The sequence below is a fragment of the Mastigoproctus giganteus genome, chromosome 6 (assembly GCF_048544385.1).
Source record: "Mastigoproctus giganteus isolate SK-2022 chromosome 6, ASM4854438v1, whole genome shotgun sequence".
Taxonomy (NCBI): domain Eukaryota; kingdom Metazoa; phylum Arthropoda; class Arachnida; order Uropygi; family Thelyphonidae; genus Mastigoproctus; species Mastigoproctus giganteus.
Genome location: NC_143580.1, coordinates 4103417 through 4129570, shown reverse-complemented (window position 1 = coordinate 4129570; position 26154 = coordinate 4103417). Strand labels below are relative to the sequence as shown.

Sequence of the window (26154 nt, the reverse complement as noted above, 5' to 3'; positions counted from 1 at the left end):
AGTGACCAGCCCCCAAATTCCAGTCAATATCTGGGAAATTAAAATCCCCCATTATAAGACTCTCTGATTTACTGGCCCACTCTATTTCTCCGAACAGTTTCTTATTATACTCATCAGAGTCATTAGGCCTATAGCACACTCCTACTCTCAATTTTGATCTCCCAATGCTTATGTCACACCAAACTGACTCGACACTGCACTGTCCAGCGATGTCGACTGGCTTCACTTCCTTGGATTTTATGTGTTTTTTAACTAATAGCATAACCCCTCCTCCCTTCCTATCCTGTCTATCCTTTCTGTAGACATTGTACTCCCCAAATTCCAGTTCTGCATTTCTTATATCTGTGTGACACCACGTCTCTGAAATCCCCACAATATCTGCCTTTGATGTTTTGAGCAATACCTCAAATTCATCAAATTTATTTACTAAACTCCTAGCATTGGTGTACACACAAGTATACATGCACCTGTTCTTTTTCTTAGCTACCCTAACACAACCCATGTGTTTACTTGTACCCCAATGATTCCCAGCAGTCTCTGAAATATCCTGCATCTTATTTTCCAGGCTGCGGCTCATTCCAATAGAAGCAGTGCAAGAATCACTTTCACCTCTGCCAGTGGCTACTGTTAATCTATTAGTCCTTGTATCCCCCCAATCTAGCAGTTTTCCGACCCACCTAACATTGCCTCGATAGCATCAGCAAACATTCTTGCACCCTTTCTATTTAAGTGTATCCCATCCCTGTAGAAGCAGTCTCTCCTGTTAACAAGTACAGACCAGGCTGAAAAAAATTCTACCCCTTGAGCCCTGCACAATCTTTCCAGGGCCGAATTGATTGACAGGGCTCTCATCATATACTCCCTCCTATCGTGTCTGGGCAGAATTGCAGACACTTTCAATTTCAACCCTAATTCACGGCTTTTTTTCATCAGTGACCTGTACTTGTCAAGTAATTCCGCCGGTCTCCTACTCTTAATGTCATTAGTGCCAACGTGTACAACTATATCACCTTTTGTGCCCTTAAAAGATGATATCCGCTCTACAACGTCATCAACTTTTGCCCCTGGCAGACATACCCTGGTCCTATTCCACCTATCCTTTTTACAAAGCATGTTTCCCGTTTCCCTGACAATAGAGTCACCAACAACTACTAGTTCCTTTGGGACCAGCGCATTCTGCCTTGGGGGTTGCCGCTGTGTTCCGCGATGACCAAGTGCAAGCTCTGGCATTGGTGTGGGCAGCTGAGAGCTTGATGGGCCCCTCACTTGTAATCCTTCGAGGGCATCCACCCTATCCTTCAAGCTCTCATATAGGCCCATAACAACGCTGAGTTGTCGCCTTATCTCCTTACACTCCTTGCATCGCACACACACAAAGACATCCCCCATGGCAGTATCATGTCCCATACTTGACTGCTCCGCAAACATCAAGCAAATAGTGCATCTTACAAGGCTGTGATTCAGAGGACAACTGCCCCCCTCAGTTCTCCCCTGGGCCACAGCATTCCCATTAGCTTGAGCCCTTTGCTTTGCTGCTCTGGTTTGAGTCATGATTTAGAGTTATTTTCAATAAAATTTCGATTTCTGTACAAAATTAAATCCTAAACTTGTATCCAAACACAGTTATAACGCTATATTTATGTTTCAGTAACGAGTGTTATCTACGGAATATTTACGTTTCAGTAACGAGTGTTATCTACGAAATATTTACGTTTCAGTAACGAGTGTTATCTGCGAAATCCCTTTATATAACTTTCGTATCAAGTTATGTATTAATTATTTGTTTTTACTAATTATTTATGTTACGTAACCTAAGTGGTTATATGTATAATTAATTATGTTAAATAAAATTAATTATATTACGTTTGTAATCTAAGTCGTTATATGTATTTATTTAAACGTACAATTTAACTGCTAACGAAGTTCAACTAACGCTATCTAGTACGGTATATCGTATACAAAGGCGGGAAAATTACGAACGGTTAGCGGAGTTGAAACACGTGGAAACCTTTACCGATACTTTTATGCAATTACAAGGCCGAGTAAAGAATAAATACACCAAATTAATCAGAAAATCACAAAATAATGTTATACTACTAAATTTAAATCAAAAGTTTTAGAAAAACAATAATTTCAAATCAATAAATAAGAAAAATCCACTTAGCGGCTTTGAAAACGACCGTCTGTAGTAGCCTCGTCAGCAGAACTCTGTCAGCAGAAATCCTCCGTCAGCAGAAATCTTATACAGCATCAGCCAAAAAAAAAAAAAACTTTTTCCATTTCACCCATCCATTCTCTCCAAACCAAACGGTTGTCTAGTTCTGGCTTGAATTTATTTAAGCTGTCAACTTCTATGACAGATGGAAGTTTGTTCCAGCAACCAACCATCCGCTGGCTAAAGGCACATTTCCGCACATCTACTCCGCAACTGTCTTTCCTCAATTTGAATTTATGTCAGATCAGACAATTAATCTGGGCAAGAGGAAGATCGCATCAGCATTGAGCATGCTCAAACCAATCAAGGCCTTATACGAGGTCTGTCCGGAAAGTATCCAGCCATATAATATAAAAAAAAAAATAAAATAAAATACCTATGACAATGGCGCCTTAGTCCCCTTCAAGGTAATCCCCTTGGGACCTCACACACTTATTCCTGTGTTGCTTCCACTTTTCAAAACAATCTACAAAGTCCTTTTTTGGGATCGCCATTAGCTGCCTTGTCGCGTTCTCCTTAATCTTGTCTGTGGTCTGAAATCTCCTCCCTTTCAACGGCGATTTTAGCTTTGGGAAAAGTCAGAAGTTGCAGAGAGCCAAATCTGGACCGTAGAGGCCTGACAAATCTGAATGATGCAATGTTTTGCCAAAAAAGCCTACACGAGAACTGAAGAATGTGCTGGCGCATTGTCGTGATGAAGCTGCCAGTCACCACTTGTCCACACCTGTGGCCATTTTCTTCTTACTGCATCCCTCAGCCAGCAAAGGACTTCGATGGAGTACTCCTTAATTATTGTCTGGCCTGGAGGAGCATATTCATAGTGAACAACACCTTCATGATTAGAAAAAACCATCAACCTGGCATTGACGTTACTTCAACTTTGCCGCACCTTCTTCAGATGTGGAGAATCAGGTGACTACCATTGGGAAGACTGGGCTTTTGTTTCAGGATCATAGCCATAGACTCGTGACTCATCTCCTGTTATGACCTTTTTGAGGAAATCTGGGTCATTGTTAGCTGTTTCAAGCAAGTCCTGTGCAACTTCAGCATGAAATTCCTTCTGACCTTGTGACACGAGCTGCAGAAAAAATTTTGCTGCCACTTGTTTCATGCCAAGATCCTCCATCAAAATCTGAGAAACAGTAGTCCGTGGAATCCCCACTTCTTCTTCTAATTCTCTCACTGTCATTTACCAATTTTTTGCTGATTGCAGCGTGCACGTGTTCAAACTTTTTAGGTGTTCTGCTTGTTGAAGGCCTTCCAGAACATGGATCACTTTCAACGAATTCCGGCCTATGTTTGAAGTGTCGGTACCAAATTTTTATCTGGGCTTCACTCATTGAATCATCCCCGAAAGCCTTCTTAGTCATTCAAATAGTTCTGCAGACGAATGTCCAAGTTTGAAGCAAAACTTGATACAGATTCGCTGATCTACTGGTTCAGTCATTGTGAATGCGATGATCCCACAATACACAAGCTCACTCAATGGTGTCTTACTGACAACTGACTAGCTCCACTGGAGAGTGACTGTGCACTCATGCACAGTAACATCTCCTCTGACGAGCTGCCAAGTTACATCAAGGCCATGCAACCGGTTCTGAAGATATTCAAAATGGTTAGATACTTTCCGGACAGACCTCGTACACCTCAATTAGATCACCTTGCAGGTGACTAGTCTCCAGCCACTGTAATTTGCAAAACTTAAGCCTTTCTTCATAAGAGCAACCCATTGTTCCATTCATTAATCTTGTTGTCCTTCTCTGTACTCGTTCCAGCAGCTCTACATCCTTTCTAAAATGTGGATTCCAGACCTGTATACAGTACTCAAACTGTGGCCTGACTGCTTATACAAGGGGATAATCACATCTGTTTCCTTGCTGGAAAATTTTCTGTATATCATTGACAAGACACCATGAGCTACTCTTGCAAACCATCTGCACTGCTCAGAAAACTTCATATCTGACTACACAATTACCCCCAGGTCCTTTTCATTCAAAAGGCCACCCTCAGTGTAGTACCACACAGTTGATATGTTACTCTGGGGTTACTGCTACCCATATACAGTACTTTACATTTGTCAATGTTAAACTTCAGTTGCCACCTCTGCCCCTCTGCTCAACTTTTCTAGATCCTGCTGCAGTAGTGTACAATCGTTAGTGTCATTAACAACCCTGCCAGCCTTCGTGTCATCTGCAAACTTAGACATTAAAGCCTGATATTTCATCATCAGTATCATTAATAAATACAAAAAACAACAATGAACCCTGGGGGACTCCACTAATAACATTAAACCATGAAGAGCAGTGAACGTTGATTACCACTCTCTGTCTTCTCCCACTCAACCATCCCTTTATCCATAGTAGCAATTTGCCCTCAATGCCACACAGCTCCAATTTGTTCAGCAGTCTTCAATGTGCATCAGTATCAAAAGCCTTCCTGAAATCCAAGTACAGTGCATTCCGGTTATTTGGGTCACTGGTTAATTGGGGCAGCCATTTATTTGGTGCAAATCTTAAAAAACAGAATCCAATCGAGAAAATAGCCAGGGTTTTCTTTGCTTAATTGGGACAACATGTTGTTTAATCGGGAAAGGAGACTGCAGCATTGGAGATTACCCTATGATTGTCTTCGACCTTACCACGTGGTTCAGTCAGATTTCTGGAAGTCACAACCATAAAATAATAAAAACGATTAGCAGTCACCTGTTTATTGGGCTTTTCTGTTAGGGCAATCTATCATAAATGGATAGCCAACTCGATCTTATTGAATTTGTGATAATACCGACAGTTTGAATTCTGTGAGTTATTATGGTGAAATGTGTTTACACTTCCATGAAATCTTCAATCATATAAAAAAATTAATTTTCAGAATCTTCTCTTCATTCCTATTTTTAGCTTCGGAACTTGTTACTCCATTCTCACTTGCGTGTATCGTGTTACTTGCAATTTGTGTGTGCCATGTTCTTTGTTATTGATTGCTTATCTTTTTACTGTTTTAAATTTTAACCCCCACCCACAAATGTCAGTGAACAGAATTGTCAACTAGTCAATATGTACATATTACAGTACGTATTAGTTATTCTGATTATCACGTATATTCTTCCGATTTTCGTGTATCATTTAATTTTTTAATTGGTAAGTTAATAAAGGGTAAATTTGTGCTTAATATACTTTACTTTTATAGTCTGTGGATAATATTCCTCCTATTTTGCTAATTGGAATTGCTGTTTAATAGAATTAAAACTCAATTCACAAATGTAATCACAATGACCGGCGCTTACTACACATTTAGTGAACGGTACTTTACTATGGTGAGCCCATCATAATGTGATTTGATTGTACAGTGAACCAATTGTAAAGTGGGGGTCCATTATATTTTTAGCTATTTATGTGAAACTACGGATAATTGGGGCAGCCACTTAATCGGGCAAAATGCACTAGTCCCGATGCGTTCCAAATAACCGGAATCGACTGTATATGGTATCAAAATTATTCTTTGCATTCAGCTTCTTTTTGTCCACATCATAGTAGCCAGTCAAATTGGCCAGATAAGACTTACCCTTAACAAACCCATGCTGTGTCTGAACTATAACTGAAGTCTTGTCTAAATGATTCTGCAGTGCTTCTTTAACTGGTGCCTCCATTAATTTCCCTGGAATAGAAGTTAAACTATCAGATCTGTAATTACGTGTGGCCCTTTGATCCTCCTTAATGAATTGGAGTAACATTTGCACATCTCCAGTCCATGGGTACTTCCCTGAGTCCAAGGAAGCTCTCTGATTACGGCTAAGGGTTTGTTTACTTCCTTTGATGCCTCCTTTAATATAACTGGATAGATTCCATCCGCTCCAGGTTCCTTTCTTATGTTTATCTTCAACAATTTCTCCTGCACTTTGCTCTGAGTTATTACAAAATCATTTAACTCACTGCAGAGTTTAATACACTTCTGGCATTCCCAGATGTAATGATAATTAGCATTACTTTTTATAATTAATATGTTACGTAGCCGAGTGGTCAGGAGTGCAAGTGTGGTAGCACACACTCTTTGAGTGGACCCGGGTTCAAGCCCATGACTGCTTAATATGATTAACATTTGTATTGATTGATTTATTGTAAACTCCACTGACCTGGTGGTTGTGCCGGAGTATAAACACAAATGTTATTGCATCAGCTAAAGACAGCCCAAATGCACAAATGACAGCCCTGATTGTGCTGCAAAATTTTATCAATTATTTCAAAGTGGAAAAGTGGGAACAGTTGTTCTTTAATGAACATTAAATCTGTGTATGCAGGAATAGAGGTATCATGTGGATTTGGGACTTGCAATGTTTCAAAATTTTCATCATCACTGAAGCAGCCTTTGACTCCTAAAAGACACTAACCTATAAGAAGCAAACTACTATTCAGCAAGACAGTAAGTGTGTATATGTAATTTTTAAGTATATAAGCAGTACAGAAGTAATATTAATCATGCATTAAACACTATACATAATTTAATTAGAGAAAAATATTGAATTTTAATGATGATTTTATGTTGTGCTGCATTCAGTTTTTTGTGAAAATTGAGTTTGTGTGGAGAAATATGATAGCCATAAGGTCTTGTTGAATAAGCCAACAGAAGTAAATATATATATATATATATATAATATAAAAACTAAGAAGAGGAAGGGAGAAGAAAAGGAAAAGAAAAGAAAAAGAACAGTACGTGTACCTGAATGCGCTAAGAAGCAAAACAGGATACAGGTATATAAATAAGAATTACAAATAAAAGTAAAATGAAATAGAAGAAAATATAGATGGAGAAGTTATTAACCACAAAATGCCAGGCCTAGATGAAGAAAATAAGAGAGAAAGAATGTTAAGAACCTAAAAAAAAAAAAAATCAAGTGGAATTAAGGCTGAATTAATGCTGAATTAACAGGCAAATCATATGTACAAAAAGCTGAAAAGGAAAGGACTGAAAGTGAGAGGAAGGTAATAAAGATACAAATAAAAATTATTAAAAATTAAAAATTTAAATTGAAAAATTAAAAAAATTAAAAATTTAAATTGAAAAATTAAAAAAATTAAAAATTTAAATTGAAAAATTTAAAAAAATAACAAATTTAAAAAATTAAAAAATTGGTACAATTTTTTTTATCTATTTTATTTTAATAGTTTCTCCATCAGGGGATTGCCTTACTCGATTTTTTTTTTTTTTTAATAGTTTCTCCATCAACATGGGTTTGCATAGAAACACAGTGTTTGGTACATGATCAGGTGTAGCCCCCTGATAAAATACCTGATCTATGTACCAATTTTTTAATTTTTAATATTTTTTAAAATTTTTTAATTTTTAATAATTTTTATTTGTATCATTATTACTTTCTTCTCAAGATGCCTCCGTAGCCAGGTGGGAAGGAGCAGCAGTGCGTAGCACACGCTTCTTGATTAGACCGGGGTTCAAGCCCGTCACCACCAAATACGGAGGATGCGGAAAGGTCAGGGAATGACCACCGCACATCCCGGAGCAATATGGCCTCAGTTGCTAATGCTCCTAAAAACCAAACAAACAAATAACTTTCTTCTCACTTTCAGTCATTTCCTTTTCAGCTTTTCTACATTTGATTTGCCTGTTAATTCAGCATTAATTCAGCCTTAATTCCACTTGATTTTTTTTTAGGTTCTTAACATTCTTTCTCTCTTATTTTCTTCATCTAGACCTGGCATTTTATGGTTAATAAGTTCTCTATCTATATTTTCTTCTATTTCATTTTACTTTTATTTGTAATACTCATATATATATATATATATATAGCATTAGCAGAGGCATATGATGCAAGAAAGCAAGCTTATGCGGAATCAGCCAAAAAAAAAAAAAAACTTCCACTTCACCCCTCTGTTCATTTGAAATACCTGTCCAGCTGAGCCTTAAATTTATTTAGGCTATCAACTTCCACAACAAGGGATGGAAGTCTGTTCCACCAACCAACTACCCACTGGCTAAAGGCAAATTTCTGCATATCTATTCTACATCTGTCTTTCCTCAATTTGAATTTATGCCCTCTCAGGTGATTATTCTGAGCTAGAGGAAGAATACCATCAGCATTGAGCATGCTCAAACCATTCAAGGCTTTATACACCTCTATCAGATCACCTCGCCGGTGCCTAGTCTCCAGACACTGTAATTTGCAAAACTTAAGCCTTTCTTCGTAAGAGCAACCCTTTGTTCCATTCACTAATCTTGCTGCCCTTCTCTGTACTCGTTCCAGCAGCTCTACATCCTTCTTGAATGAGGCCTCCAGACCTGTATACGGTACTCAAGGTGTGGCCTGACCATTGCCTTATACAATGGAATAATCACATCTTTATACCTGCTAGAAAAATTCCTGTATATCATTGATAAGACACCATGAGCTACTCTTGCAGTCCGTCTGCACAGAGTTGATACATTGTGCTGAGAGGTGGCAAACTTCATTTGCCACCTCTCAGCCCATCTGCTCAACCTTTTCAGATCCTGTTGCAGCAGTATAGCGTCAGTAAAGTCCTTAACAACCCTGCCAACCTTTGTATCGTCTGCAAACTTGGACATTAAGCTTGATATACCATCATCAGTATCATTTATAAATACAGAAAACAATAATGGACCCAACACTGAGCCCTGAGGGACTCCACTAATAACATTAGTCCACGATGAGCAGTGTCCATTGATTTCCACTCTCTGTCTTCTCCCTCTCAACCACCCCTTTATCCATAGCAGCAATTTGCCTCCAATGCAACACTGCTCCAATTTATGCAGCAGTCTTCCATGTGCAACAGTATCAAAAGCCTTTCTAAGATCCAAGTATATAATATCAAAGTTATTCCCTGCATCCAGTTCTTTTGTGACTGCATAATAGTATCCAATCAAATTGGTCAGGCAAGACTTCCCCTTAACAAAACCATGCTGTGTCCGAGCTATAACTGAAGTCTTGTCTAGATGATCCTGCAGTGCTTCTTTAACCAGTGCCTCCATTAATTTTCCTGGAACAGAAGTTAAACTCACAGGTCTATAATTACTTGTGTCAGCATTTGATCCTCCTTTGTGAATTGGGGTTACATTTGCACATCTCCAGTCTATGGGTACCTCCCTCAGTCCAAGGAAGCTCTCATAATTATGGCTAAGGGTTTGCTTACTTCCTTTGCTGCCTCCTTTAATATAACTGGATAGATCCCATCCAGCCCAGGTGCCTTTCTTGTGTTTATCTTCAACAATTTCTCCTCCACTTTACTCTCAGTTATTACAAGATTCTCTAGCTTACTGCCAGAGTTGAATACACCTCTGGCATTCCCCTTGCTGAATTACTCCTCATGTGTGAATGTAGATGCAAAATACTCATTTAGCTTGTTAGCTACCTGAGCAATATCATCAACAGTTGAACCATCGATATCAAGTGGACCAATCTGATTCATCCCCTTCCTTCTAGAGTTTACGTAAGTAACTTTGCTGTTTTTCTTTGCATCCCTTGCCAAAGATTTCTCGTAATCTGCCTTTGCCTACCTAACCTCCTTTGTAACTCTGTTACAGATCAACTTATATCTATCATAGGCTTCTGTGTCACGTGTTAATTTATATGTATCCCATGCATTTTTCTTCTCTGCCATATGTCTCATCAGTTCATCTGACATCCATTTAGTCCTAAACCTTGAACAATATTTCTTATTTGGTATGTAAAGCCTAGTAGCTTTCAAGATAAGTTCTTTTAATGCTTCCCATTTTGAATTTGCTGTTGGTAACATCAGTTGGTCCCACTGTATAGAATTTAAATACTGTCTCAGACCATCGTAGTCACCTTTACGAAAGCAATAACCCTTCCCTTTACCCCTGATGGTAGTTACATCTTTGAGTAAATCCTACTTCAGCACACTGTGATCACTGCCACCTAGTGGTTCCTCTATCTGCAGATTCTTAATGCATGAAGAATCACTACTGATAATCAGATCAAGAGTATTACTCCCTCTAGTTGCCTCCCGAACATGCTGATGTAGAAAACAATTGTCCAATAAATCCACAAAAGCCTTGCTAGTGTGAGTGACCAACCCACAAATTCCAGTCAATATCTGGGAAATTAAAATCTCCCATTATAAGACTCTCTGATTTACTGGCCCACTCTATTTCCTATACAGTTTCTTATTATACTCATCAGAGTCATTAGGCCTATAGCACAATCCTGCTCTCAATTTTGATCTCCAAATGCTTATGTCACACAAACTTACTCGACACTGCACTGTCCAGCGATGTCGACTGGCTTCACTTCCTTGGATTTTGTGTTTCTTAACTAATAGCATAACTCCTCCTCCCTTTCTGTCCTGTCTATCCTTTCTGTAGACGTTGTACTCCCCAAATTCCTGTTCTGCATTCCTTATATCTTTGTGACACCATGTCTCTGATATCCCAACAATATCCGCCTTTGATGCTTTGAGCTTTGGGTTGACCTCTGGCAACCCAAAGGTCGGCGGTTCGAATCCCACCTTGGGCTTGGATCAAAGTACTGCAAAAACCTTGGGAGGTGCATTATGGCCACAGAAGCCAATTCACCAAAAACTACCAAAATAAAGAGCAATACCTCAAATTTATTTACCAAAATCCTAGCATTGGTGTACTTGCAAGTATACATGCATCTGTTCTTTTTCTTAGCTACCCTACCCTACCCTAACACAACCCATGTGTTTACTTGTACTGCAATGAATCCCAGCAGTCTCTGAAATATCCTGCATCTTGTTTTCCAGGTTTCTGCTCATTCCAATAGAAGCAGTGCAAGAATCACTTTCACCTCTGCCAGTGGCTACTGTTAATCTATTAGTCCTTGTATCCCCTCAAACTAGCAGTTTTTCGACCCACCTAACACTGCCTCAATAGCATCAGCAAATATTCTTGCACCCTTTCTATTTAAGTGTATCCCATCCCTGTAGAAGCGGTCCCTTCTGTTAACAAGTACAGACCAGGCTGAAAAAAATTCTACCCCTTGAGCCTTGCACAATCTTTCCAGGGCCGAATTGATCGAAGGCTCTCATCATATACTCCCTGCTATCGTGTCTGGGCAGAATTGCAGACACTTTCAAATTCAACCCTAATTCACGGCTTTTTTTTTTTTCAACAGTGACCTGTACTTGTTAAGTAATTCTGCCAGTCTCCTACTCTTAATATCATTAGTGCCAACGTGTACAACTATATCACCTTTTGTGCCCTTAAAAGATGATATCCGCTCTACAACGTCATCAACCTTTGCCACCGGCAGACATACACTGGTCCTGTTCCACCTATCCTTTTTACAAAGCATGTTCCCCGTTTCTCTGACAATAGAGTCAACAATTACTAGTTCCTGTGGGACCAGCGCATTCTGCCTTGGGGGGTTGCCGCTGGGTTGCGTGATGACCAAGTGCAAGCTCTGGCGTTGATGTGAGCAGCTGAGAGCTTGATGGGCCCCTCACTATAGATCATTCGAGGGCATCCACCCTGTCCTTCAAGCTCTCATATAGGCCCATAAAAACGCTGAGTTGTCGCTTGATTTTGTTAAATTCCTTGCATCGCACACAAACAAAGACATTCCCCGTGGCAGTATCATGTCCCGATTACTTCACAAATATCGGGGGCGCCTCCGTAGCCAGGTGGGAAGGAGCAGCAGTGCATAGCACACGCTTCTTGATTAGACCGGGGGTTCGAGCCCGTCACCACTAAATACAGAGGATGCGGAAAGGTCAAGGGAATGACCACCGCATATTCCCAGAGCAATATGGCCTTAGTTGCTAATGTTTCTAAAAAAAAACCGAATAATAATAATAATTACAAACATCGTGCAAGCAGTGCATTTTAAAAGGCTGTGATTTAGAGGGCAACTGCCCCCCTCAGTTATCCTTTGAGCCACAGCACTCCCATTAGCTTGAGCCTTTTGCTTTGCTGCTCTGGTCTAAGTCATGAGTCATATATAGCTATATATGCTATATATATGTCATATATATGCTCTGGTCTGAGTCGTATATAGCTTGTCATGCACAGCAAAAGAGAGAGAGAGAGAGAGAGAGAGAGCACTAAAGAATTCTTGGAAAAAATTATTAATTGCATTGTGGCTCTATTATAGCGTTGCTTATTCTCCAGGAAACAGTTTCCCATTGGTTTAAAAAATAGCATTGCTCTTTTTAGGGAAGAAAATAAAATTAAAACAAAATGTTACATGTTATCGATGAACTGTTGAAAGATATACACTGTTGCTGTTGTTCAGTTTTGTGCTTACCGCTGAGGTCAGTACTGTGATCTGAATTTGGTAAAACATTAAAACATTGTTAGGAAGAAGCAAAAGCATATTATGAAAATCACTTCATCAGAACTGAATCATATGTTTTGAATAACATAATAGTTTAATTAGCAAAAAACTCTAGATTGTTTACTGCAGATAGATGGGCTGAGTGTTTTAAATAGACAGAGGCAGAACATAATTATTTTATTAAAGATTCTATAATTGAAAAGAGGCAAATTCATTTAGTTTTTTTTTTTTTCTGTAAGTGAGAGCAAAGAAAAAACAAGTTAAGATCTTCATTTCATCATTTAAATCTGCACTGCATTGTATTGATTACTGCTATTTTTCTTTAACATGTGAGTAATTCCATAATTACATGAATATTAGAAGTGAAATTAAAATTAATTTTTTAAAAATAAAATATTAACCTTTGTTACTTGTCATTTCTGTGAAAGGAAACTCTTGTTGTAAAAGAAATATTGACTACTACTTTGTTCTGATAGCATATAACAAAATTAAAATATTTGATAAAGCTATCAAGTTAATCCATCTTTTAATGAAGTGGTTCTAATATATACAATAATCATTTTCATTTTCCAGGGGGAAGATGGACCCCTCGGACCACCTGGACCTGCTGGGCCTGCAGGTTTACAAGTGAGTTAATTTTTTTATTTTAAATTGATAATTATTGCTAATTCCATTGGTATTCTCATAATTTTGGATTTTATTTGGGGATTTTGATTTCTTCTAGGGTAATTGTTAAAAGATGATATCTGCTCTACAAAGTCATCAACTTTGGTCCCTGGCAGATGTACACTGGTCCTATTCCACCTATCCTTTTTCCACAATATATATTTATATCCTGTTTATATATATATCCTATATATATAAATGTATATATTTATATATCCTGTTTTCCTGATAGTGGAGTCACTGAAAACTAGCTTCTGTGAAACCAGTGCTTTGTGCCTTGGGATTGCTGCTGTGTTATCTTATGATCAAGTGCAAGCTCTGGTGTTGATGTAGGCAGCTGAGAGCTTGATAGGCCTCCCAGTTTAAATCCTTCAATGCCGAATGCATCCCACCAAATCAGACTGCCAATCAAACATACTACATCGAATTTCTGACAAGGTTGCATGAAATAATTCAAAGGAAGAGTCCTGAATTGAGGACGGATGGTTGGATGCTCCAGCCCACAAAGCATTCTCTGCTCACCAGTTTCTAGCCAAAACAGAAATCCTTGTGTGAGAACATGCAACTTACTCACCAGAACTAGCCCCTTATGACTTGTTCTCTTCCCTAAAATGAAAAATGTTAAGGGAATCTGTTTGCAGTCCTTTGAAGACATTCAAAAGAAAATAACTAAAGAATTAAAGAAGCTTTTAGAAGATGACTTTCAGAAATGTTACTATGCTTGGAAGAAATATATACAACGGTGTGTGCAATATTTCTTTATTTTAAATTGATAATTATTGCAAGGCAATTATTATGAAGGGAATTACATGTAAGGTATGAAATATTTTCACAATGTTTATTTTATTATAGCAGTCTTGTCATTTAATAGCCACATCTCATAAGTTAAGGATTCAGGCCTACTTGAAAAATACAAGTCTGTGTTTATAAGTTAAAATGACAATAATAAAAATAAATTGCCATAATCATGAAGGAATTGAGATAACAATTCAATTCAAAAGAGATGATAACAGTATTTTTTTTTTTTTTATGAAAACCCCAAACACGAGAGGTATTAGAACCTATAGTACTTAGTACCGTGCTTGGGTTGGAGGTTGAGAAGACGAAAGAAAATATTTGTTGATATTGGACTTGAACTTCTGTAGATTGTAATTTTCAGGAAATACGTATGAAGGAAGGTTGTTCCAGAAAACGGCAGTTGAATGAATAAATGAGGAAGATGAAAAGTTGGTTCTGTGGGTTTGAAGTTGGACAGTAAATGGATGTTGGCTGGTGGCGGCACGTGTTCGGACTATTTTGAAAGAGAGAGCGGGAATTATAGAAGCCAATTCAGAAGAACAGTGCCCATGGAAGTATCTGTAGAAGAGGCATGCAGCAGAAACAGTGCGTCTATGAGAAAGCGAGTGGAGAGACTCTGTTAGAGATGAATCATTAATTAACCTAACTGCCCTCTTCTGAATGGAATCAAGAAGGCTGAGTAGGTTTTGGGGGCACCACCCCAGATGTGGGAACAATATTCCATGGCAGGGCGGATTTGCGATTTATACAGCATGAACAGCTGTTTGGAAGAAAAGTAACGCCGAGAGCGAAAGAGAAAACCAAGTTTTTTAGATGCAGAGGAAGAAATATTTGTAATGTGCTTGTGCCAAGAGAGATTAGAAGTCAGGGTAATCCCCAAAAGAGTTATATCATTTTGCCTAGAAATCGGAGTGTCACAAAAGATAAGCATAGGAGCAGAAGAATCCTTTTTGCGAGATATAAGACAAGATTGAGTTTTAGAAGGGTTGAAATCAACTAAGTTGTCTCTTTGCCCCACTGGAGAATTACCTGAAGATCGGCATTTAAGGAATTGGCAGCAGATTTTCGAGAACTTGAAGCTGATTGAGCTGGACAAGGTTTCTCAAAATGGAAAGTTGAATGCAATGTGCTATCATCGGCAAAACTATGGATAGGATTTCCAGTCAATGGAAGAAGGTCATTGATATTCAAGAGGAAAAGAGTGGGGGAAAGAACTGAACCTTGGGGGACACCGGCATTAGTGGAGAAGTTAGAAGACAGAGAGCCATCTACCATCACCCTCAGTGAGCGATCAGAGAGAAAACTGGATACCCAATTACTAAAAACAGTTGGCAAACCATAAGATGGAAGCTTGTTTAGAAGACCTTTATGCCAAACATGATCAAAAGCCTTTGAGATGTCAAGAGCAACTACTTGTGTTTCACCGAACCTTTCCATTGAATTAGTCCATAAATGGGTAACATAGACCAGAATATCACCAGTGGATCGACACTGATGGAATCCATACTGGCGATCGTTGATCAGAAGGAAGGTTTCTAGGTAGTTTAAGAGTTGGCGGTTAATTGATTTCTCCATTACTTTAGAAAGAGTAGAAGTAATTGCAATGGGACGATAATTGGATGGGAGGGATTTGTCACCCTTTTTAGGAACTGGCTGGATATGAGCAAATTTCCAAGCAGAAGGAAAAACACCTTTGGAATAAGAAAGTGAAAAAAGGCGGCAAAGAATAGGAGTAAGTTCAGGAGCACAGGTTTTGAGAACAAGTGGAGAAATACCATCAGAACCTGGAGCTTTCTTAGCATCAAGATTCATCAAAATCCTTCTGATATCCTTTTGACGGAAGACCACAGGAGGCATTGCATGGAGCGTGTTAGGAATGGTGGGAGGTGTTTTACCAAGATCATTAATACATGAGCTCGAAGAAAAATGAGATGCTAGCAGGTCAGCTTTATCCTTGGCTAAAGTGACAACAGAACCATCTGGTTTGGACAGAGGTGGGAGCAGAGATGGGCAAAAGTTGCGGCCAATAGCTTTGGCAAGAGACCAGAATGTTCGGCTACCATTAGGGCAAGAAGCAAGTTTTCTACTCTTAGCCTGTTCAAACTCTAGTTTGGACTGATTAATAACTGCCTTATAATTGTTGCGAGCATTGGTGTAGGCAGAAAATGAAACTGAAGAATTAGAAACAAGCCAATTACGATATGCAACATTCTTCTCTTGGACAGCCTTAGCATATTTATTGGAAAACCAAGGTTTAGATAAAGGACGAGATTTTAAAGTGGAGTGTGGGATAAAGGATTCCATTCCTGCAAGAATAATTTCACTGACACGATCTGAGCAAACGTTGACATCAGAAGTTTTGAAACAGTAATCCGACCAAGGAAAAGAAGAAAAGAAGTCTCGCAGGTCATCCCATTTTGCATTCTTGTAATGCCAAACAATACGAGGTTGGGAATAGCCATGAGATAAAGGTTCCATTGGAGAAGAGACAATCACCAAGTTGTGATCTGAAGTGTCTAAAGGACCTCTCACTTCAACCTTTGTACTTAGAAGGGTTGTTTGTGAGAAAAAGATCAAGCGTATTGGCTGTATGATTAGGATTGGCCGGTATTCTTGTAGGTAAATGAACAATCTGTGCTAGGTCATTAGTAATTGCAAAAGCCTCAGCATCTCGACCTGCTGGGTCAGTGTGACTAGAAAACGGAAGCCACCTGGAGTTGTGAACGTTAAAATCACCAAGGAAAATTACCTCACTGTTAGGAAAGTTGGACTGGAGAAAGTCAAGTTGCAAAGAGAGGAAGTCAAAGAGCTCCAAGTGATTAGTGGAGTTGGGAGAACGGTAGAGACAACAGATGAATTTTACACAATGAGGTAGAGAGATTTTAAGCCAGAGAAGATCAAAGAGAGGAGATTCCAAATTGCCAAGTCTCTGACAGGGAATATCAGAACGGACATATGCACAAGTACCACCTTTGAGGTGAAAGGAATCATACAGCAAATAATTTGGACATCTGAGATGAGCAGTAGTTGAATCAACTGATAACTGAGATTCAGTCAGAAAAAAAGTACATGGGGTTTGGAAGACTGCAAGTGGAAATGTACATCGTTGAGATTGGAATTGAGACCACGTATATTTGTGAAATGAATTAGGAAGTCCTTGGGAGGTTTAGGTCTTTTTGCAGATAAGCTTGCTCTATTATTTTGACAATTCATGGTGTATTCAATAGTAAGAAAAAGTGGGTGGGACATGCTGTATGAAGTAATGAAATTTTTGGATATGGCGTACATGTGGTAAGAATATACCCAGATCCTTGACATAACGTGGCCTCGAGAATGCTCCCCGCATACACACTACTCGGACTCCCTCCAGTCACTATCTGGCAGAGTAGAGGTAGCAAGATTATACACTAGCTGATCCGGAAGCCTCCTAGAGAGTTACCAATAGGTTTGGTCCGGTGTACTATCTAGCGGCCGGCCTGCGAACACCGTTTTAGAGCTGTACCCTCGAAATGTAAGGAATATTGGATCTCGCCACGACATTCATCATGGGTTCCACCACTTCAAGCCTCCAATAAGCAAAGTGGTGGTATTTCACCGGTTGATGAGAGTCATCTACCACCTAGTACTGCCTGGTAACATAGAGGGGCGGCGTTCCTCCATGTGGTGTGGGCGCCACACCTCGACCCCTGCTTACGTTGGTTCACACCTGGGTGGTCACTCACCATGTACTTGTGCATGAAGGTTATACCCAGGATAAAATACAAATGAAATTTCAGTAAATATTACACATTTATACACTATATCATTCTAATTCTTATAATATAATATAATTCCATAATAATTCTTCCAAACCAATCGGACATGTATGTCATCTAGTTAATATACTAGTTGATGTACACCAACAATTCAGTTCTAAACTCATCAAGCTGATTTTCTCCATTCATATCTTCTGTGTCTATCTTAGTTCTATTCTGTATATTTACAGGAAATTAGTCTACAGAAATTCCAGTGTCAAAAAGTATCTTCTTTCTTCTCAGTCTTTAACTCATTCATAATACTAAGTATATCAGATTGTTTTTCAATATTTCTTGGGTTTGTGATTACCATTAAGAATAAACGAAAATGAAGAGAATTTATTGATCCATTATTGATTTATTTTAAATGTGAATGTATTTTATATATACCATTAAATTTTATTTTTGTGATGACTAGGGCTTACCTGGTCCTCGTGGACCAAAGGGTGATAGAGGAGATCTGGGAAAGACAGGACCACCTGGTCCCGCAGGACAACCTGGAGAACCAGGTCCACCTGGATCAAAAGTAACTTTTTTTTTTTTTTTTTCAAAAAAAGAATTAATCAAATGATATATCAAAACTTGTAAATAGCCTTATATGTTAAATAATTATTTAACATGATTTACATGATTAATTATTTATTTACATGATTTATTTACATTATTTACATGATTTAAATGATTAATTATTTATTTACATGATTTATTTACATTATTTACATGATTAATTATAATTAATCATGTAAAGGTTTATATATTTCACTGAGAATAATATGCATAACTGAAGTAATGCATACAAACCCCAATCAATGACAGTTTATTAAAATAATAAATATTGTACCATTAGCAGTACCATTCCATTAGTAGAGGCATGTGATGCAAGCAAGCTTATATAGCATCAGCCGGAAAAAAAAAAAAAAAAAAAAACGCTTCCCATTTTTCACCCATCCATTCACTCCATCTGTTTGTCTAGTTCTGCCACGAACTTATTTAAGTTGGCTAAAGGCAAATTTCCACACATCTATTCTACAATTGTCTTTCCTCAATTTGAATTTATGTCCCCTCAGGCGAGTAATCGGAGCAAAAGGAAGAATCCCATCAATATTGAGCTTGCTCAAACCATTCAAGACCTTATACACCTCAATTAGATCACCTTGCAGGTGCCTAGTCTCCAGAAGCTGCAATTTGCACAGTGTAAGCCTTCCTTGGTAACAGCAACCCTTTGTTCCACACTAATCTTGCCCTTCTCTGTACTCACTCCAGCAGCTCTACATCTTTCCTAAAATGATGCCTCCAGACTTGTAAACTGTACTCAAGGTGTCACCTGACCATTACCTTATACAAGGAGATAGTCACCTCCTTATCCTTTCTACCAAAATTCCTGTATATCATTGACAAGACACTCTTGCTGCCTGTCTGCACTGCTCAGAAAACTTCATATCTGACTGCACAATTACCCCCAGGTCCTTTTCATTCTCCACTACCATAAGTATAGTACCACCCAGTTGATACCTTATTCAGGCAAGTAAAGTACTATGCAATACTTTACATTTGTCAATGTTAAATTTCAGTTGCCACCTCTCAGCCCATCTGCTCAACTTTTCCAGATCCTATTGCAGTAGCGTACTATCATTACTATCATTAACAACCCTGCAAACCTTTGTATCGTCTGCAAACTTAGACATTAACCCTGATATACCTTCATCAATATCATTGATAAATACAGAAAACAACAATGGGCCCAATTTCGAACCCTGTGGGACCCCACTAATGACATTAATCCATGACGAGCAATGTTCATTGATCTACTCTGTCTTCTCCCACTCAACCATCCTTTTATCCATTGTAACAACTTGCCCTTAATGCTATACTGCTTGAATTGGTACAGTAGTATTCCATGTGCCACAGTATCAAAAGCTTTCCTAAAATCCAAGTATATGATATCAAAATTATTTTTTGCATCCAGTTTCTCTGCAACCACATCATAGTATCCATTCAAATTAGTCAGACAAGACTTCCCCTTAAACAAACCCATGCTGTGTCTGAACTGTAACTGTAGTCTTGTCTAGATGATCCTGCATTGCTTCCTTAACTAGTGCCTCCATTAATTTCCCTGGAATAGAAGTTAAACTAACAGGTCTGTAATTACTCATGTCACTCATTTATCCCCTTTGTAAACTGGGGACATATTTGCTTATCTCCAGTCCATGGAGGCACATTATAGCCTTAGTTGCTAATGCGCCAATAAAACCCAACAACCAACGACCAACCAGTCCATGGAGACCTTCCTTGAGTCCAAGGAAGCATTCATAATTATGGCTAAGGGTTTGCTAACTTCTTTTGCTGCTTCTTTAATATAACTGGGAGATCCCATCCACCCGAGCAGCCTTTCTTATGTTCAATTTCTACAATTTCTCCTCCAATTTGCTCTCAGTTATTAAAAATTCATTTAGCCCCCTGGCAGAGTTTGATAAACTTCTGGCATTCACCTCCCTGAATAACTCCTCATGTGAATTTAGATGCAAAATACTCATTCAGTTTGTCAGCTGTCTCAGCAGGTGCATCAACAATCAAACCATTGGTGTCAATTGTACCAATCTGATTCATCCCCTTCCTTATAGAGTTTACATAAGTAAAAAAGTCTTTACTGTTTTTTTTTTTTTTTTTTTTTTTGTATCCTTTGCCAAAGATTTCTCGTAATTTGCCTTTTCTTGCCTAACATCCTTTGTGACTTGATTACAGACTATCTTATATCTATCATAGGCATCTGTGTCGCTTGACAATTTATATGTATCCCATGCAATTTTCTTCTCTGCCAGGATTCTCACTAGGTCACCTCACATCCATTTAGGCCTAAATCTTGAACAGTATTTCTCAATTGGTAAGAGCAACAGCACCCTCAATCAGATCACCTAGTCTCCAGGCACTGTAATTTGCAAAATCTAAGTGTTTCTTCATAATAGCAACCCTTTGTTCCATTTACTAATTTACTTGTTGCCCTTCTCTGCATTCGCTCAAGCAGCTCTACATCTTTCCTAAAATGAAGCCTCCAGACTTGTATACTGTACTCAAGGTGTCACCTAACCATTGCCTTATACAAGGGGACAGTCACGTCCTTATCTCTTCTACCAAAATTCCTGTATATCATTGACAAGACACCATGAGCTACTCTTACTGCCTGTTTGCACTGCTCAGTAAACTTCATATCTGACTGCACAATTACCTACAGGTCCTTTTCATTCTCCACTACCCTGAGTGTAGTACCACCAAGCTGATATGTTATTCAGGGGTTACTGCTACCCATATGCAGTACTTTACATTTGTCAATGTTAAATTTCAGTTGCCACCTCTCAGCTCAACTGCTCAACTTTTCCAGATCCTGTTGCAGTAGCGTACTATCATTACTGTCATTAACAACCCTGCCAACCTTTGTATTGTCTGCAAATTTAGACATTAACCCTGATATACCTTCATCAATATCATTGATAAATACAGAAAACAACAATGGGCCAAACTTCGAACCCTGTGGGACTCCACTAATAATATTAGTCCATGAAGAGCAGTGTCCATTGATTACCACTCTATGTCTTCTCCCACTCAACCATCCCTTTATCCATAGCAGCAATTTGCCTTCAGTGCCACACTGCTCCAATTTATGCAGCAGTCTTCCATGTGCAACAGCATCAAAAGCCTTTCCAAGATCCAAATATATGATATCAAAATTATTCTTTGCATCCAGTGGCCACATCATAGTATTCAATCAAATTGGTCAGACAAGACTTCCCCTTAACAAAACCATGCTGTGTCCGAGCTATAATTGGAGTCTTGTCTCAATGATCCTGCAGTGCTTCTTTAACATTAGTCCACAAAGAGCAGTGTCCACTGATTACCACTCTCTGTCTGCTCCCACTCAACCATCCCTTTATCCATAGCAGCAACTTGCCTCCAAGTGCTTCCATTAATTTTAGCATTAGCATTAGTACAGGCATTTGATGCAAGAAAGCAAGCTTATGCAGCATCAGCCAAAAAAAAAATAAAGTGAAAAAAATAAATAAAAAATAACCACTTCCACTTCACCCCTCTGTTCATTCGAAATACCTGTCCAGCTGAGCCTTAAACTTATTTAGGCTATCAACTTCCACGACAAGGGATGGAAGTCTGTTGCACCTACCAACCACCCGCTGGCTAAAGGCAAATTTCCGCACATCTCTGCTACATCTGTCTTTCCTCAATTTGAAATTATGCCCTCTCAGGTGATTATTCTGAGCAAGAGGAAGAATCCCATCAGCATTGAGCATGCTCAAACCATTCAAGGCTTTGTACACCTCTATCAGATCACCTCACTGGTGCCTAGTCTCCAGACACTGTAATTCGCAAAACTTAAGCCTTTCTTCGTAAGAGCACCCCTTTGTTCCATTCACTAATCTTGTTGCTCTTCTCTGTACTCGTTCCAGCAGCTCTACATCCTTCTTGAAATGAGGCCTCCAGGCCTGTATACAGTACTCTAGGTGTGGCCTGACCATTGCCTTATAGAAGGGAATAATCACCTCCTTATCCCTGCTAGAAAAATTCCTATATATCATTGACAATACACCATGAGCTCTTGCAGCCCATCTGCACTGCTCAGAGAACTTCATATCTGCCTGCACAATCACCCCCAGGTCCCTTTCATTCTCTACCACTGTCAGTGTAGTACCACAGAGTTGATACGTTGCTCTGGGGTTGCTGTTTCCCATATGTAGTACTTTACATTTGTTAATGTTAAACTTCATTTGCCACCTCTCAGCCCATCTGCTCAACCTTTCCAGATCCTGTTGCAGCAGCATAGTGTCAGTAGTGTCCTTGACAACCCTGCCAACCTTCGTATCGTCTGCAAACTTGGACATTAAGCTTGATATACCATCATCAATATCATTTATAAATACAGAGAACAATAAAGGACCCAATACTGAACCCTGAGGGACTCCACTAATAACATTAGTCCACGATGAGCAGTGTCCATGGATTACCACTCTCTGTCTTCTCCCCCTCAACCACCCCTTTATCCATAGCAGCAATTTGCCTCCAATGCCACACTGCTCCAATTTGTGCAGCAGTCTTCCATGTGCAACAGTATCAAAAGCCTTTCTAAGATCCAAGTATATAATATTAAAGTTATTCCCTGCATCCAGTTCTTTCGTGACTGCATCATAGTATCCAATCAAATTTCCATGGAACAGGAGTTAAACTAACAGGTCTGTAATTACTTGTCATCCATTTATTCCCCTTTGTGAATTGGTGTCACATTTGCACATCTCCAGTCCATGGGTATCTCCCCTGGGTCCAAGGAAGCTCTCATAATTATGGCTAAGGGTTTGCTTACTGCCTTTGCTGCCTCCTTTAATGGGCACCTCCATAGCCAGGTGGGCAGGAGCAGCTGTGCATAGCACACGCTTCTTGATTAGACCGGGGTTCGAGCCTGTGACCACCTGTGACCAGGAAACTTGTGGCTGCAAACAGTTACAGAAAATTAACACAGAGATGTAAGTTACCCATGGACACAAAAAATAATGTTTGAGGCAATAAACAGTCAGCTTTCAAATTTCTCTTTTCATAAACTGGATCAACTTTTAACAATACTGTAATTTCAGCTTGGCTGACAGTTCAGCTGTTTGCTCTGTAATTACAGTATTGTTAAAATTTGATAAAAAAAAATCAAAGAATTCCTTTGAAGGCAAGTATTGTGAACAGTTGATTGGAAAATTGAATTCAAAAGATTATGGTAAAAATTTTTTTAACAGGCCACCAGGCACCCAAACACCTCCTAATGTATAACTCTTCCCAAAGCATTTGGAATGAATAGTGCTATTCCAGAGAAACAGAGCACAACTCTCAGAGGGGACATCAAAATATACAGCATTCTATAGCAAGCAAAGCAAGTGCTGATTGATTCTTGATTTGGCAGATTAGTTATATAATTGCTAACATATTGCTATTTACTTTTATACTGCACAAAGATGTCATAATGTTTATATCATAATGCAGATAATGTACTGAATCCCTCAAATAAAGAAATGCAGCATCTGATTAAGGTAACTGGTGTGTGTGTACCATTGTGTCTGAACCTTCTACTTCTGTTGATCACTTCTTGAGCAAAACTAAATTTCTGACTGTTTCTGCAACTCTCTTGCTAATCATGATAGGCTTACTTCCATCTTTGCTTGAGACTTGTTTTAATTTAGTAATGGTGCTTTTGTAACCTCCCCTGCACCAAGTAACCAAGTATCTTTTGAGACAGGGAGGTGGGACTTGCTGGCCCCTTGTTGAGAAATATTACTGTATACATAATTTTTTGTATTTTCTTTTTTTATCCAAAAAATTAACAGATTTACATGAGTTCTCAGAGTATTGTGTTTTCCAGTATTCTACTGCTTGCTGGACTTGTGCAAATTTTCAGAAATTCATTTATCATCTTAAACAGTTATGGGCATTATGTGATTCTTTAAATTTTTCAGTTTGATGAAGTAGGAATTATTCTGACTGAACAGTTCACTGAAGAACACTTTGTATTAATGGGTTGATTGGTTAATGTTGTTTTTAATTATTCACATTCATGATTTGCATGCACAGATAATGATGAATTGAATGATTTTTATATTGTTTTTGTATCATTGTAGGGTGGTGAAGGAATGCCAGGTTCACCTGGACCTGAAGGAAAACAGGGACCAAAGGGAGATGATGGATTGCCTGGAACACCTGGACCACCAGGAAAGGATGGAGAACATGTAATTATTTATTTTCTAATGGTTTTTCTTGTAGTACTTTGAATTACATTTCACTGTTCTAGGCAGTTTCTCAAGAGGAAGTTGCCTATCATAAACGTGAAAATTAAAATTTAAAGTAATCTTAGGTAATCTCTCATGTTGAACTTAGGAAGATTCTTCGTAAAATTAATAAATTATTCATATTGCAATCAGTGAAAATTTTACGTGCATGCCTGATGCAATGCCCATAACAGCAAAGATGCAAGGAGTTACCCTAGCATTTTCATTCCCAAATACCATGAATATACATCAGTGAATCCCCTAATTTGAATTTTACTCAAAGTTCACCTAAAAAAATTAAACTTAAATGAAATTAAAACTTACCATGTAGCTGATTATCTGAAACCCAGATTAAAATTCAGTTTATGTATAAGGATCCAAAAACAATGCAAGCTCTATTTTTTTTAGAAAACTGCTTGTAGTACCTTACATAACATATCCATATAGAGGATTGTGTGTCAATATAAAGGACTAGATAAAAATTGTTATGCAGAAATTTACCTTCCAGGTGGCTAAAAATTGTAATTTGTGAATATGCCAGTTTTGATTAAACAGAATACTATTCCAGATTGGATAGTTGACATAAGGTTTACAAAACATTTTTAGTATAGATTGTATATAGTATATGAAATAATTAAGAATAAATTTTAAAAACACAGAGAGAGAGAGAGAGAGAGAGAGAGAGAGAGAGAGAGAGAGAGAGAGAGAGATGTATACAAAAATCATCAAATTTCATGTTATAAAAAAAAAACAGAAAGGAAGCAGCAGATTTGATTAAAGGAAAAACAATAACATCATCAAAACATCAGTTATAATTAAATTTCATTAATTAAAAAAGAAATATAAATTTGTCAATCCTGTTACCAATTAGTCTTAAGAGATAAAAATATTAACACTTAAAATTTAAATTTTAAAAAGGAATATTAAATGAAGAACTGATTAATATTTAATCCTTGCAAGAATATTGGCGCCTCCGTAGCCAGGTGGGAAGGAGCAGCAGTGCGTAGCACACGCTTCTTGATTAGACCGGGGTTCGAGCCCGTCACCACCAAATACGGAGGATGCGGAAAGGTCATTCAGGGAATGACCACCGCATATCCCGGAGCAATATGGCCTTAGTTGCTAATGCTCCTAAAAACCAAATAACAACAACAACAACAACAGCAAGAATATTTAAAGTTATTAGTTTTCAGAGAAATATATTCAGTAATTTGATAGCCCCAAAATTATTGATATAATTATTCCTGGACTTATAGATATGATGAAACAAAGTTTATATGAAGTCATCTGAGAGGGCAGTTAAAGTTGATATTTTTTTTGTAATAAACTGATCTAATTTGGCAATTATTATTGGAATAAGTGTTCCCAGGTTGAGCCTTTCTTTGATTTATCATTATCTGTAGCTTAAACATAACACATATTTATTTTATACTATCAGAGTTGTATTAAGTTTGAATTTGATTCTGTGTTAAATATTTGATTCTAACTGGCTTTCTATTAAGAAAGCTATTCTATTTTGTGTGTGGGGGGGGGGGCACCAAATTATTGGATATTAATCAAGCATGAGCAGTACTACCTTACTCTACAGTTTAAATAGCA

At 38.3% G+C, this 26154-nt stretch overlaps 1 protein-coding gene across 1 annotated transcript in view; it reads left to right on the top strand.

Moving 5' to 3' along the window:
* LOC150083829 (uncharacterized) overlaps positions 1 to 26154 on the top strand; it is a 607249-nt gene that overhangs the window by 418088 nt on the left and 163007 nt on the right. Inside the window, exons 45-47 of the mRNA XM_090375392.1 lie at positions 13068 to 13121; positions 18171 to 18278; positions 24409 to 24516. Coding sequence (XP_090231518.1) covers positions 13068 to 13121; positions 18171 to 18278; positions 24409 to 24516 — 270 coding nt within the window. The remainder of the gene's footprint in view (positions 1 to 13067; positions 13122 to 18170; positions 18279 to 24408; positions 24517 to 26154) is intronic.